We start from the raw sequence: 15,214 nt of genomic DNA, 5'->3' as shown, positions 1-15,214 counted from the left end.
AACCGACCACTTGTTCAGCCCTTCTCAGAATGTCTCCAAAGAATTAGGCCAAAGTCTTAATTCAAAGGCTTGGGTTTAAACAAGGCCCTGTATTCAAACCCCAACCCCACAAAACAAGCTGTCTTCTACTTGTCGGTTCAGTGTAGACGAACTGCTAAATGGTCTTATTAATAAAAACCCGGAGCCAGATATTGGGATGAAAACTGAGAGATCAGAGGACGAGGACAAGCCACAGCCAACCTCACTTTATCAACCCTCAGCCTCCAGAGACACCTACTTCCTGTCTACCCACGCCTATATGCCTTTCTGTCCCTGCCATCTCGCTTCCTCTCTCCACCCAGCTCCATCACTTCCTGTCTGTCTGTGCAGACCTCCAGACCTCCATGGTTAGTGCTGGGATTAAAGACATGTGTCACCATGCCTGACTCTGTTCCCAGTGTGGCCTTGAACTCACAGAAATCTGCATGAATCTCTGCCTCCCGAATGCTAGGATTAAAGGTATGTGCTACCACTGCCTTACTTGTATGTTTAATATAGTGGCTGGAGTTTTTCTCTGATCTCCAAGTAAGCTTTATTGGGGGGACACAGATAAAATATCACCACAGTGATGGGTGGTGGTGGCGCATGCTTTTAATCCCAGCACTTGGGAGGCAGAGGCAGGAGGATCTCTGTGAGTTTGATGGCAGCATGGCCTACAGAGTGAGATCCAGGACAGGTGCAAAGCTACACAGAGAAACTCTCTTAAAAAACCAAACCAAACCAAACCAAACCAAACCAAACCAAACCAAACAACAAAAACAAAAACAAAATCACCATAGTTCAGTGCTTAGTGGACTTGGCTTGGCAGACCGCATGCCTATAAGTGTTTGGTGATAACTTCCAAGTCCATGCAAATGTTTTTTTCCTGATCACTCCCAGCAAGATTTAATAGTGCAGGTGTGCCATGCACCGTTTTATGTGCTGTGTGTATGTATACCTGGGTTTCATCCATTGGACTCTTTGCCCAGCTGATTTTGATCAGGCCTTTCCTTTCCTTTCTTCCCCATGAATAAGAGCAAATCTAAGGGAGATAATGTGGTCTGCACACTCGTGGCAAACTAAGAAAAATCATCCCTTTGGGGCTGGTGGTATAGCTCAGTGGCAGAGTGCTCATCTAGAAAAAGACATCCCTCAGTGAAGGCAGGCCTTCAAAACTCTTTATCCACAGGAAGGCTCAGCCCAAGACAAGCTTTTCAAGAAATTATCCAAAAATGTGTTGTTGTTGTTGTTGAATTCGGTCAGTGTCCTGCCTCACCTCTTTGTATCAAGCACCGGACTCCACAGAATTCTCCGGCATGCCTGGCTGTGGCTGCAAGGCTCTTCATTTCCTGTATCCCATGAGAATATTCTCCTAGATTTCCTAACTTTCATCTTCCCTTGGTGCCTTCTCTCCCTGTTGATTCAAAGGTTCACAGCCCTGCCTTGCCTCAGGAATCGGCTGTCAGCTGGAGACCTTCACCCACTGCTTCCTGTGCTGCCCAGGGGGCACCCACACTTCCATTCTATTGCCCAGGGTCCCTCATCAAAACACTAGACCTAGTGACTTAGGGTCCCACCAGAGGCATTTGCGTGTTGCTGTGAATTTGAAGTCTTGTGGTCTTCAGCAGGTGTCATGATTACTCTTGTGCCTTGGTTATCGGCTCTGTGGAATACAGGCTTGTCACAGGGCTTGAGATGTTCTGGAGCCTGGCCTATAGGAAGCTCTGTGGTTGTGGTTAAGTTTGGCAATGTTTTCTCATCAAACATTTATTTTGAGTTGTGTTCTGATATCTCCTACTTCTGTAGATGCCTGTGACAGTGAGCAGAGCTTGTTAGGGACAGGTGTGACAGTGAGCAGAGCTTGTTAGGGACAGGTGTGACAGTGAGCAGAGCTTGTTAGGGACAGGTGTGACAGTGAGTGGATCTTGTTAGGGACAGGTGTGACAGTGAGTGAGCAGAGCTTGTTGGGGACAGGTGTGACAGTGAGCAGAGCTTGTTGGGGACAGGTGTGACAGTGAGCAGAGCTTGTTGGGGACAGGTGTGACAGTGAGCAGAACTTGTTGGGGACAGGTGTTACAGTGAGCGGATCTTGTTAGGGACAGGTGTGACAGTGAGCAGAGCTTGTTAGGGACAGGTGTGACAGTGAGCAGAGCTTGTTAGGGACAGGTGTGACAGTGAGCAGAGCTTGTTAGGGACAGGTGTGACAGTGAGCAGAGCTTGTTAGGGACAGGTGTGACAGTGAGCAGAGCTTGTTAGGGACAGATGTGCCTGGCTGTTGCCTCCACCTTCTAATTTTCCTCATTCTGGTCATTTTTAAAAGATACGTCAAGAAGGATTACAGAGGTTTACATATCCTCCAGAAACCACAGAAGAACCCGATCCAGAAAATGCCTTTCCACCCATAGAGATCACACTGGAGGTCCATGAGAATGTAATCTTCTTTGAGGATCCCAAGGTCATAAGGTGGGATGCAGAAGGTACAGCCATGCCTCAGCCAGCAAGGAGGGTAATGCCAGTGACCACAGCAGGTGGCCCTCCCTCCGTCTTCCATGGTTTTGAGACAGGGTCTTGTAAACCCTGACTGATCTCCAACCCAAGGTGTAGTCAAGGATGGCCCCAAACTTCTTGTTTTCCTGCTTCTACCCCTCAAAGGTTGGGATGGAGCCCATGGCCTCAAAAGCTGGGAGGTGCTATACCCTCTGAAATTCCAGCCAGAACTTGGGTAGTTTACACTTGTTATTGGCCTGTTTGGGTGGAGGGGCGTGCGCATGCCACAGCACTCATGGGGGGCAAATCACAACTTACAGGAGTCAGTTCTCTCCTTCCACCCTGTGGAGTCCAGAGATCCAAACTCACACTGTCAGGCTTGGCAGCAAGCACTTCTAGCCGCCATGCTACATCATGCTAGCCCAGAAGAGTCACTTTAAGAGTGATGCTGCTGATTATTTCTCTCATCTAGCCCACACTGGACTGGAGAGAAGGCTTAGCGGACAAAGCACCTGCCTACGCTGGCAGCTGGCAGGAGGAGCCGGGTTTGAATCCCCAGAGCCCGTGGAAAGCGAGGCACTGTAGCACACATCTCTAGGCCCCATGCTCTACAGTGAGGTGGGAGATGGAGACCAGAGAACCCCCAAATCTCTCCGGCTAGTCAGCCTGGCCTGCACAGTTGACAATGAGGGACTCTGCCTCAAGAAGGTGACAGCTGAGGACCAACACCTGAAAGTTGTCCCCTGATCTACACGTGCAGCCATGTGCAGCTACGTGGCAAGGAATGTCACCCGTTTCTCGACATGACTGCACATTTTTCAAGTTCTGTTCATGTCACACCCCCAGCTCATCATCATCTGTCTAGTGTGTGTGATGTGGTCCTGAACAATGGTTCTATTTTGTTTACTAATGACCAGTGCTGGAAATCTTTTATGTGGTAGACTTGCATCCATCCTGTTCAGTGAAATGTTTATCTGAAGCATTTTTCACTAAATGATTTTTTGTTGTTGTTTGTTGAGGCCCAAAATGGCCTTGAGCTAAGAAATAGCCCAGGCTGGCCTCAAACTGAAGAGCCCCCCCCCCCTCCATTTTCCAAGTGCTGGGATGCTACCATGGCCAGGGCTTTCCCCACTTCTAAACTGGATCTTCTTTACTGATTGTAAGAGACAAAGGGTGCCACCTACAGTATGAGAGCATTTCTGTGATGTGTGGACAGGAAATCTTAGAGGTGAATCTGCAAATGAACATTCAAGGGAGTGCACATAAGGGTCGTGTTGGGAGGGGTTTAAGAACTGTCTCATTGCATCAGGGGCATGGCTGCAGTGACATCCCTGTCCTCAAAGCAAGAGTATACGCTTATAAACAGGAGAATTGACAGCTGTTGAAACAGAAGTGAAAGGGCTGGGAGGCTCAGTGGTGAAGAGTGCTGCTCTTGCAGAGAACCTGGGGTCTGTCCTGAGCACCTCCATGGCCACTCACAAATCCATCGGTTACCTCCAGTTCCATGAAAGCTGGTGCCCTCTGCTGGCTTCTGTGGGCATTGCATGTAGGCAAAACATAAATAACATATAAAATAAATAACAAACTTGGAAACGATCCCTGAAAGTATAATCGCAAACAAAAGATAAACATTTTAAAAAATAAAACAGGTGAAGATCCTCTGTATAAGGTTAGGGAAGGATGGCAGCATGCTCACGGGCACAGGCAGGAGAGGGGGCTGAAAAGAGGTGTGAGAGATGGCAAGGGACAGTGTCATGTGGAACATGCTGGAGTTTGGACTGGACCTTGGGGGCAGGGATCTCCCAGCAGGGGGAGCTTTTCCTTGAGAGTCTTACTACAGAAAACCACTTAGTGCACAGCACATGTACTTCGCTGTTTTAAACTCATTTTTATAGGAAAGACATGAAACTAATGTCCCATCTTCTGTTGTGAAGGTAAAATGTGGAAAACAGATGGCATTAGCGAGGTTTTTTACAGTCGAGAAGACAGACTCATAAGCTTCTGTTTGGATACTTTGGGCCCTGTGACCTTGATTCAAGATGCCCATATTAATATGCCATACCAGTCCTGGGAACTGCGACCCCTGGGTGTGAACAGAGTCCTCATGACTGTGACTTCGCTTTTCACTGAGCTCCAGATTCACATCAAGGTGGGTGACTTCACAGCGGCCTGTGGGTTGAGTAGTGTGTCCACAAGCACACATGTGAAACGTCCCGGAGCTATGGCTTCTAAGTTCTTGGGGAAATGAGCAACACTGTGTAAGATGGAGGCTCTAGCTTGTTGCCCGGTTACTAGGATGGGACAGTCATCCCAGCAAGCCTCTCCTGGGTCTGGTGTCCTCGTCCTTGTCTCAGGAACTTCTCTAAGGCTTGTCTTGCTGAACGGAACTACTGCCCCTCAGAAAGGCCACAGCCTTGGAAGCCCCAGCAGAGAGGCCCGAAGACCCACTGCACAGAGGCCTAAGGGACTTTCTTAGGCAGCATGGAGATGTATTAAAACACTTATGGCGAGGGTGTAACCCTCAGTCACTTACAATCACTGGTGAGTTTGTGATATGCAAAATTAAGTAGTTTTAAGAGCTGAAACCCTTCTAAATACAGTAGAAATACTAATAGACCATCAGGCTTCAAACCCACATGGGACAGGCATGGTGGCAGACACCTTTAGTCCCAGCACTAGGGGCAGAGGTTCCAGCCAGCCAGAGCCATGCTGTGAGACCCTGTCTCAAACAAGCAAACAAAGCAAAGTCTCTGTGGGGTCATTAGGTGACTTGTCAGGCCCTCAAAACACAGGCAGCCTGCCCTCTGTCTTTTAGGAATCATTGGCTTTCTTGAGAGTGTACAGGGTATTGCTCTGCCCAGCCTGGCCTCCTCCCTGCCCGGCTCCCAACCATCCTGTCCAAGTGCAGGGAACTCTAGTCTTATGGCAGAGACTGACATATATGAAGGGACTCTGGCCAGCTCGAGCATGGCAGACATGACTCTAGCAGGCCTTGCCCTTCTCCCCATTCCCTCTGCCTTGCTAAACATTGTTAGATCACATTCCTAAAGCCAGCCACCAAGGCTTATTCCCTTATTCGGCCACTTCCTCCTCCTGAGGCTGACTGCCATGGTCCAGGTATCAAAATATTGAAGTCCTGCAATCAAAAGCTCCCTTTGGTTCACCTAATTAACATGTCCAATCAAAATATAGTGCCATGTCCTAGACCATCCTAATACGGACCGCACCTTTTTCTGCCTCTTAGAAATCACACCTGCAAGGTCATTTGCTGCTGTTTTTCTGAGTCAGAAAGCAGCTGCTTTAACCTTTCTTCCCTGCTTGATAAAGGATCTCTGTGAAGAAAGGTGTTAGGGTGTGGTTTGTGCTTGGTCGGGTCCATAAGGGAGCCCCTGCTGTGTGTGTTCCGTCTCTTTCAGTAGAGTGTCAGGTTTTACAGGTTGTTCCCTGCTGTGGCAATTAAGCTCTTAAATAAGATGCACCAGGTTCAAACTGACTTGCACAATGGAGAAATGCATGTTGGGTTTTGAGCATTTGGTGTGGAAAAAATCAACTGACCTCAATTTCACACTAAGTAGATACTGATCTTTTAGATACAGCAGGTTAAGTAGTCAGTACTATTAGCATTAAGAATAGAGAAGTACAAACTTTGTGCCTCTTCTAAACTGGACAGTTGGCAGGATGTTAAATCTCACATATGTTAAAAACTAAGAATAAGGGGTTGGGGATTTAGCTCAGTGGTAGAGCACTTGCCTGGCAAGCGCTAGGCCCCAGGTTCGATCCTCAGCTCAAAAAAACAAACCACCAAAACTAAGAATAGGTCCTGAAAGTACAGCCATGATTGTTTTAGTGGCTACTTTAATTCAGAATGAACATAGAGTGCTCTAACATTTTATAAACTAGATCCAAGACACCATTTCTAATCCCTCAAGTACCCAGAGAGCCTAGGAAGTTAGTGAGTGCCTGAGGGGTGATGGGTCCCTGAGGTGATGGGACCTTGAGGCCCATAGCAGATGCATTGTTTAATTGTAGAGTGGTGTATGATTTCAGAACTAGCACAGTGAGAAAGCTAGACTTGGAATAATACTGATTGGCTTCTTTTCTCTCCTTGAAATTTAGGAGAACCTCTGCATGTTAGCTTCAGTCAAACTGAGGAGCCAAGAGCATTTGTCTCATTTAGAAGGAAAATGGATGACACCCATACCCTTCATTCTGGCTATGAAGGAAGCAGGGTTGAACATCTTCCCGACTGTATACTCTCATTTTTATGTGGTCGTCAACAACAAGGCAAAGTGAATCTCTCTAATACAGTGGGAACCTAGAAAGCTGCTGCGATTCAACTTTGGGGAAGGGAAAACCTAGGGCTCCCTCCGATTTAATAATCTTCTGAAGAATTAGACTGTAGTAGTGACCTGTCATCCACATGGTCACTTTTAGCAAAAGCAAGCCCAGCTACTGTTCATCGTATTTTCTTCCCTTTTCCAGTGCTGAGTCACAGTGGGGCTGTATTTTCTCACCAATCACACACAGACCACCAGCCTGCAAAACCATTTCCTTCATGGTTTCTCAGCACAGTCCCCATGTCTGTGTGCTGTTCTGTGCTCCTCACAGGGATTCAGTTCATAAGACCCTCCATGAATCTGAGGCTCCTAGAGAACAGGACCTTTGGCTTGTTCTAGCAGCCAGCCTGACACTAGAGTGCCTGGTGTAATAAATAAATTATAATAAATGAAAATACAGGTGCTCTGAATCATGGAAGGCGTGTTTGTAGACAGAAGTGTTCTATACTGGAGAACATGTCTGCCACTTTCTGGTGTCTTTTCACCTGTCAATAATCCTGTGACACTTGTCAATCATGTACCTAAGGGTATGGACATAAATGCTTAGGTAGAACAAATCAGTTTTGTTTTGTTTTGGTTTTGGTTTTTTGAGACAGGGTTTCTCTGTGTAGTTTTGGTGCCTGTTCTGGAACTTGCTCTGTAGCCCAGGCTGGCCTTGAACTCACAGAGATCCACCTGGCTCTGCCTCCCGCATGCTGGGATTAGCCACCACCTCCGGCAGCACAAGTCGGTTTTAAGGACCCAGTGACACAGTTAACTGCACGGCCCTGCTCCTGTCTGTAGACAGCCCCTGCCCGGGAACTGTTCTAGCACACAAAGCAGCGTAACTGAAGTGGCCTTACAATTAGAACGGTAAAAAGTGCTGTGGGAAAAAACAAACCAAACCAGATGAAGAGTGGGGCAGTGGAGTAGTCAGCAAGCTGCTGAGGAGGGGGCTGGACTCAAGGGGTGTGGTAGCCAAAGCTGGAGAGTAAGGTGTGCAGCCCCCAGGGTCTGGGCCCCGGGTGGAGTGGGGCTCTTTCTAGGTAGAAAGCGCAGCTGCAGCCAGGCCTCCTAAGGGAGCAGCAGCCTGGCAGGTCTGTGGCCTGCAGGCAGGAGGCCGAGGAGCCAGGAACTGGGAGACTAGGCAGGGTGCAGCGCTGTGGTCAGCTCAGCTTTGTGGACACCGTTCTTCAGGGAGTGTGCAGAAGGGGAAGCCATTGTCTGATTTTGAGAGTGGAGTCAGAGAATCTGACTTAAAATTGGAACTGAGGAAAGATGGAGAAGAAGCTTGGTGGAACACTCTGAGACTGACTGTGCTTATGTCCCTCTGGACAGGTCCCCCTGGTGGAAATGAAGGCCTATCGGCAAATGGCCCTACTAAGCTCTGCTTTCGCGTTTAGCTGGAGCAAGTGGAACATGGTCTGCAATTCCACGAGAGTTGTGTTTAGGGTACAGTATGCAAAACCCATAAAACTGCTTTGTCTTCCAAAGAGAAAACACTCAAGAATGAGTATAGCCGCCTTCACCTCTAAAAGAGGTGAAATCGACATTCAGAACATTGTTTCGAAATTCTGAGTGTTGGTTTGTCAGCCCATTGAAAGACTGTGCCTTCTTTACCCACTATGATATCAAATGCTGTGACCTTACATCTGTGTTGACTCCAGAACCAAGGGGGAACCATGTGTGTGAGTATCTGTGGTCCATGGTCCTCTGCGGAGGTCAGGCCTGTCGTGTAACTTCCTCACACATTACTGTTGACATGTAGAAAAGACACTGTTTTCAAACTCAAGGTTGATTGAATTTTTCTGAGTTAGACTGAAAGCCAGAACCTCATACATACTGTATGTATGCTCCACCACTGAGCTATTACCCACCCTACCTCCTCCTACCACAAGGCTCAGCAATGAATACGTCAGCATAAAGCAGCCATGTTTCTTTCTCCTGAGAGCTGGGTCTAAATGGTGCATCAGTGTCTCTGGATGGGGTATCCCACCATCCCCTCAGCTTCCAGAGCAGACCTGGGTAACATTTGTCTCAAGAATGAACGGGCAGATGCTGCATAAATACCAAAATGCATATAGCTTCGTGGTTTAACTCAGTTCAGAACTGGAGTGTACAGAGTGCTCTTAGCTGTGTGTGGAGGCACGCACCTTTACTCCCAGCCCTGGGGAGGCTGAGCCAGCCTGGTCTATGTAGTGAGCCTTTTGTTGAGGCAGGTGATCTGGGTACTCAGCAGCAACTTTCATTGTGTGTTGGCATTCTCAGAATCCAGATTCTCTTTTCAGGTGAAGGAAGCCCTGGCTGAAGCCGCAGAGGACCATCTCTGGGGCCTTCTCATGTTCAGTGGTGACAGGGCACAAATGCTCAAGATCAGGGAAGAGAGTGATGTGTTCTCCGAGGCCCTCCAGGAGGACACTGAGTTTCACTCCACCTTGTACCACATGGTGAAGGACTTTGCCTCTGCAGAGGCGATGGAGAGGGTCAGGCATTCCAACTGCCAGTTCATTGACTCAGTGTGCCACATGCTACTGTCCACCCGGGTCCTCAGCTATTCCTAGTCCTCACAGCCTGTGGAAGAGCTGGTGGGACCCTGAGACCTGGGAGGAATCAGGTATTTCTCCATGTGGCTGATATCACAAACTTAAAAACGACCCGAGAGCACTCTGTATTCAAGCTTCACTGCATAAAGATTGGAATAGTTCTTTATTTCGATAAATTTCAATAAAGTACTCTGTCTATCTGTCTGTCTCTCTCTCAGAAAGCTCATTTAAAATACCCTAGGTGGGGTCCCCTCCCTATGCTATGTAGTTGTGGAATTAAAGTATCTCAGCAGCTCTGAGAACCCTGGTTTTGCATTATGATTACTAGAAAGTTACTAATTTATGAATCTCAGAGGAAACTGTTAAAATCAGAACGGGACACTCGGCCATGCTGCAGTCATACTGGTGGAGGCCCATTGTGCCTGAGTCTGGTAAATGGCCACAAGATGTGTTCTAGAGACATCCAGGAGTTCCCTTCCTGTGCGGGTGCGGCCTCCACAGCTGTCTGGAAGAACTGGCCCGTGAGGAAGCTCATCAAGGCTGCGGACAGCACAGTGAAGGCCAGCGAGAGCCAGAGGACTCTGTTGGCCCTTCGGAAGGATGCCTGCAGGTGAGTGACCCACAAAGCCACCGAGCCGCAGCTGTGGGAGAATACACAGGGAAGAGGCAGTCACCGTGTGTGGAGCCTGGAGACTAGCTACCCAGGTCCCCAACAAGGCTGCCTGCAGTGTGTGTTAGGATGGAGCCTCTTGGTTTAGGCGGACAGTTTGCTCCCCACCATTTATAACTAAGAAAGGAAGGAGTAGCCCTCTATGATGCTGAGACTGTGACATAGGTACTAAGACATTTATCTCATTCTTTCACCATGAAAAGCAGGATAGATCCCACTAAACCCAGTACCCTTCTGTGCTAGAGTTGAAACGAGAGAAAAGCAAAGTGTACATTGGCCTCACTAGCCTCTGCACTAATCTGAAGGTGGTTCCCCTGGTCTCCACAGAACGGCCCACATGAGGGCTTGCTCTGGGTCCTTAAAGCAGCAGCTGAAGCCAGAGCCTGGGACTGAGCCAAGGCTTCCTGGCTCCAGAGTCAAGTTCCTGCACTACATGAAACAGGGTTAGGGGAGCTACTGTCCCCCCACCACCCCCATGCTGTGGCTCGTCTTAGTCATAACACCCGCTATGCCCTCCTATAAAGCAGTTTGAGTGAGGTGGCTAGCCCTGTGTCCCCATTCCCGCCCTCTGCAGTGCCTGAGCAGCTTACACTGCAGCGCTGTCCCAGGTGGATGGGCTGCTTCTCTTCTCAGAAAGACTGGCCTTCCTGGTCCTCTCCACTGCCTCTTCTCCTGGAGGTTCAGAGGCATCTCTGGTTCTGCAAGTAAGTTTTGAAACTAATGACAACATGCTATGTTTACTAGACACTGCCAACGTTTCGTATATAACTCAAAGTGCTCAAATTCTAAATGTTAGGTCACCAAACTTAGGGGAATTTAAAATAACTTCTGTGTAGAATGTGGGCCAGTAACATCCACAAGAAAGAATTCAAAATCACAAGTCAATCTTTAACCCTTCTACTCAACAGTGTGGACATATGTGCACATCTGTAGCCACACTTTAAGAGCATGTAGACAGCACATTTCCTGAAGTGAACACTCAGTTCCCTGTCCTACTCTAATGTCTTCTGTAAGTGGCCCATTGCATCTGTTCTCTAGTCGATCTTTTCCCTTGTTTGAGACGGGGTCTCATGGTTAGCCTTGGCTGGCCTCAAACTTGGAGTGATCCTCCTGTCTCTGCCGCCTGAGAGCAGGGGGTCCCAGACATGCTCTTCTGGTTTCTTTTTGATAGTGTTTTGGATCAGTGCTGACTTGGATTACATTATTCCTCTAAACATCTTAATTTTAAAGCACATGAAAATATTCTGAATGCGAGCAAGGCAAACTAGTACTTAGAGCCCTGGGAAGTGTCTAGACCGAGTGTATCAGAGATCATGACCCAGAGAGGGCTTCTTCCACCTAAGCAAACTTTTGTAACTAATAGCTCCTGGTTGGATATGAATTTTGAAATAGCTCATGATGCCCATGATTGGCAGAGGAAAGTGTCGAAGGAGGAGGGAGCACCATTCTGTGAGCTTCTTAATCTCTGTCTTCTGTATACAAAGACGGAATGAAGTCATAAGCGAACAGTTTTTGAAGGAAGCACTTGGCATTTTCCCATGAAGCTCAGATCCATCACCTTAACTAGATGAGGAGCCCATGCTGCAGGATCCTGGGTTGTGTGAGATGCCTATGTCATCAGAACACATCTGTCACCATAACTAGATGGGGAGTCCATGCCACAGGATCCCAGGATGTGTGAGATGCCTGTATCATCAGAACACATCTGTCACCAATACTAGATGGGGAGCACATGCTGCAGATCCTGGGATGTGTGAGATGCCTATGTCATCTCTTCCTGGTGCTTGGGAGTGATCAAGTACGCTGGAGGTGCTCAGTGAATGTGTTTAAAATCACTTAAATGAGAGCCCTGAGGGAGGTGTTTAAATAGATGACAAAAACAGACCAGGTAAGGTGGAGGGAGGGGGTTGGCATTAAGTCACATCATCCTTTGCCCTCTACTTTTCACTATGGAAGCATGTAAAATATTTTAACTCATTAAATTTGCTAAACATATGCTAGACACGGTGGTAACACCTGTAACTCAACATTCAGGAGGCTGAGACAGGAGCATTGCTGTTAGTTTGAGGCCAGCTAGGGATACATAGCAGCCCCCTTTGTCAAAAAGACAAAACTGCTAAGCCAAGAATGAAATGACTCTCCTTTACACAAGACAGATGAACATGCATGTCATAAAGGGCATATGTTTTATATGCAAATGTTCTGTATTCATTTCTGTTTTTAGTACTCTACAGTGATAGAGATTTTACTTTTGTGGCTCTGGTGATGGGCACGTGTAGATGAATTTCTAAGCAGTCTTATTAAATTAAAAACACGGAGCCAGATAGAGGGGTTAGAGCCTGAGAAGATCAGAGGACTAGGGACAGCCACAGCTAACCTCACTTCACCAACTCTGCAGCTCCCAAAGCGACTTACTTCCTGTCTACCCACGCCTACATGCCTTGCTGTTCTGCCATCTGATTTGCTCCCTCTGTCTAGCTATGAGATATCGGTGAGGTGAGGTTAGCCTGTGGCTGTTCCTGGCATGTCCAGATCTGGGAAGTTCCAGGGAGTTATTTAACTTAAAGTGTTGCCACACTGAAGGCCAGAGGAGCCAGTGTGTCCCAAAATGACATTTATAAAGTGGTCATAGTCTGAGTCTTCCTCCTGCCCCTCACTCTGCATGCTTCAGCACACATCAGGTCAACAGACACTTTATGAGTCACCTACTTCAGGTCACATTTCTCATCTTCAGCGTCTGCCCAGGAATAGGTGCTAATAAATCGGTGTAGTGAGGGGCGGTGCTCACTCTGCTTCGTCCCCAAAATTCTCCTACACAAAGATAATGGCCATATGTTAAACAGCGCTGTAGCTTATGTGTCCCCTTCCTGCTTAAGTCAATGCAGAAATTAGACTGGCTTCTTTTTTCCTTTCACATCCAGGTAACTCTTATTCTCCAATGCAGCTGCCATGACTGAATACCAGCTTTAATGTCTGAGCTGCTCACACTCTGAACAAAGGTTATTAGAAATGCTCATGTGCTTGCCATGCATGGGTTCCCAGAGTGTGGACACAAGTCACACCTACCAGCTGCTTGACCGCCGGCCGAATCTGTCATTATTTTCCATCCCAGATACCTTCAGGGGTTCGAGAAGTAATGAAATAGGAGTTCAGTGAAGGAATTACATTTCTGTCATAGAGATGAGTTTTCTTCTGAGGCAGAGACCTCCACATGCACTTACCATCCCCACATTTCCAAGATTTCTGGGTAAAGAGGCAATTGTCACTCTCCGCAGAGATGATGGCTGCACAGGACAGAGAGGTACAATTAGAGAATTCTGGGAGCTGCATCCTCTGCCACGCTGCATATTGCCCGTGCTCAGCTCTCAGGTACAGGTGAGCATTCCAGGATCTTGTGTGGAGAAATCACCTTTCAGAAGTATTGACCAATTTATATTCTGTCTCCCTCAACCTTGGATTTGTAACTTTCACTAGCTAAGAATGATATTTCTTATCTGGGTTTCATTTATCTGTCTTCAGCGTATATCGAACACCTTTGCTGTTGCATCGCCATCTGCGTGTTTGTGTTGAGAAACATGCTTATACTTGTGACCACTTCCCTGATATTTTTCTAGAAGACAGCTGTATTGTAACTTAGCCAAATGTTCCCTTTTCTTTTATCCTCACTTCTATGCTTAGACAACTCCAGCTCACGAAGGAAGTCAATATTCACTGCACTGATAGCTTCTCTTGTAACTTTCCCAATAAATTTACAATTCATCAAACTTTTATTAAATTTGCTTTAACTAATACACATAAAAAATTACACACTAATGGGGAACTGAGCGGCTTTGTTACTTGTTCACGTGGTGTGATATCCAAATCGGATTAAACATCTCTCTCAGACATTATGGTAAGTTTTTAAAAAGTTCTTTCCTGCAACTTTTTGAAGCATTTACCACGCTGCTGCTACTTTTAGTCTTCCACTAAGCAACAGCACCCCAGGGTTGCCACTTACCCCCGCAGCTTGGGGTAACTGCCATTCTATGCATAAACTCACTATTAGTGCAGGCAACCCTCTGCTGCCAGGCTCAGCATTGCTTGGGGAGACCAACGTTTTTAGACTCTGTCATAAGTGAGATGTTATATTTTAACAAATCAATATGTTTATAGGCCTTGAGATTTGCATAGGAGAGTATTATATAGTATTATGTAGCTTAAAGAAATACCACTCAGGAATAAAAATATTTTAAATGAAAATAAACTAAAGGAATTACAATGGTTAATGTCCATTGTCAACTTGGTTCTATCAAGAAACTAACTGGGGCATTAGTGAGGAACACCTCTGGGTGTGCGTCTGCAGGGACCTTCCGACTATGGGCCTCATCCTGTGGGCCCTGCATCCTGTGGGCCCTGCATCCCGTGGGCCTGCATCCCGTGGGCCTGCATCCCGTGGGCCTGCATCCCGTGGGCCTGCATCCCGTGGGCCTGCACCTTGCTCTGCCTTCGTCTTGCTTTCTTGTTCAGCAATAAGACTTGATTCTTTAGATAGGCCTGGAGACACCCAGGAAAAAGGCTGTCCCCATCTCACTTCCCACCAAGAAAAAAGTGGGGGTGTTGGGGGAGACTTTGGGGCTGCTCTGTAGAGGGCAAGACTGGACCTTTTCTCTCGCTCTGTGACTTGGCTTTCCAGGAAGGACGCACCTGGCTCTGAAGCAGAGATGTTAGGTGTGGTGATATTTTGTCTGTGTCCCCCAGTAAAGTCTATCTGAGGATCAGAGGAAAAAGCTAGCCACTGCAGTAAACATAGAGGTCAGGCAATGGTAGCACACGCCTTTAATCCTATCACTCAGGAGGCAGGGATCTGTCTGGATCACTGTTAGTTCAAGGCCACACTGGGACCAGAGCCGCTTCTATAGGGATCCTGAGTATCTGTTCTACCATGGTCCACTTCCCTGGACCCTGCTTTGGTTGAAACAAAACTGCTACCCTGGCTTTCCTCGTGCTGTGGGGCCATTTTGATTGACATATAAACAACAGGAAAGGGAACGGTATGCCTCATAAACTGTATAAACAGACACAAGTATATATTCATGCATGAGAATTTAAATTGGTTACAATTTTCAGTAAAAGACACATACTTTCAAATACTATCTTAATATTTCACAAACATTTCATCAACATTTGTTAATTATAAAATC

At 47.1% G+C, this 15,214-nt stretch overlaps 2 protein-coding genes across 10 annotated transcripts in view; one reads left to right on the top strand and one right to left on the bottom strand.

Annotated features, from left to right (window-relative positions):
• Window positions 1-9,568, top strand: part of Cfap94 (cilia and flagella associated protein 94) — a 46,101-nt gene extending 36,533 nt beyond the window's left edge. For all 7 annotated transcript variants that reach the window (XM_036180582.1, XM_036180579.1, XM_036180584.1 and 4 more), the window contains 5 exons: window positions 2,339-2,495; window positions 4,440-4,654; window positions 6,622-6,789; window positions 8,160-8,273; window positions 9,110-9,568. In XM_036180582.1, coding sequence (XP_036036475.1) covers window positions 2,339-2,495; window positions 4,440-4,654; window positions 6,622-6,789; window positions 8,160-8,273; window positions 9,110-9,382 — 927 coding nt within the window. In that variant the 3' untranslated portion in view covers window positions 9,383-9,568. The remainder of the gene's footprint in view (window positions 1-2,338; window positions 2,496-4,439; window positions 4,655-6,621; window positions 6,790-8,159; window positions 8,274-9,109) is intronic.
• Irag2 (inositol 1,4,5-triphosphate receptor associated 2) overlaps window positions 9,510-15,214 on the bottom strand; it is a 54,625-nt gene continuing 48,920 nt past the window's right edge. For all 3 annotated transcript variants that reach the window (XM_036180585.1, XM_036180586.1, XM_036180587.1), the window contains 5 exons: window positions 13,256-13,318; window positions 13,101-13,150; window positions 12,744-12,845; window positions 10,625-10,732; window positions 9,510-10,005 (listed from right to left, as the gene is read on the bottom strand). In XM_036180585.1, coding sequence (XP_036036478.1) covers window positions 9,762-10,005; window positions 10,625-10,732; window positions 12,744-12,845; window positions 13,101-13,150; window positions 13,256-13,318 — 567 coding nt within the window. In that variant the 3' untranslated portion in view covers window positions 9,510-9,761. The remainder of the gene's footprint in view (window positions 10,006-10,624; window positions 10,733-12,743; window positions 12,846-13,100; window positions 13,151-13,255; window positions 13,319-15,214) is intronic.

Source organism: Onychomys torridus, chromosome 3 (assembly GCF_903995425.1).
Source record: "Onychomys torridus chromosome 3, mOncTor1.1, whole genome shotgun sequence".
Lineage (NCBI taxonomy): Eukaryota > Metazoa > Chordata > Mammalia > Rodentia > Cricetidae > Onychomys > Onychomys torridus.
This window is presented reverse-complemented; position numbering and strand designations above follow the sequence as displayed.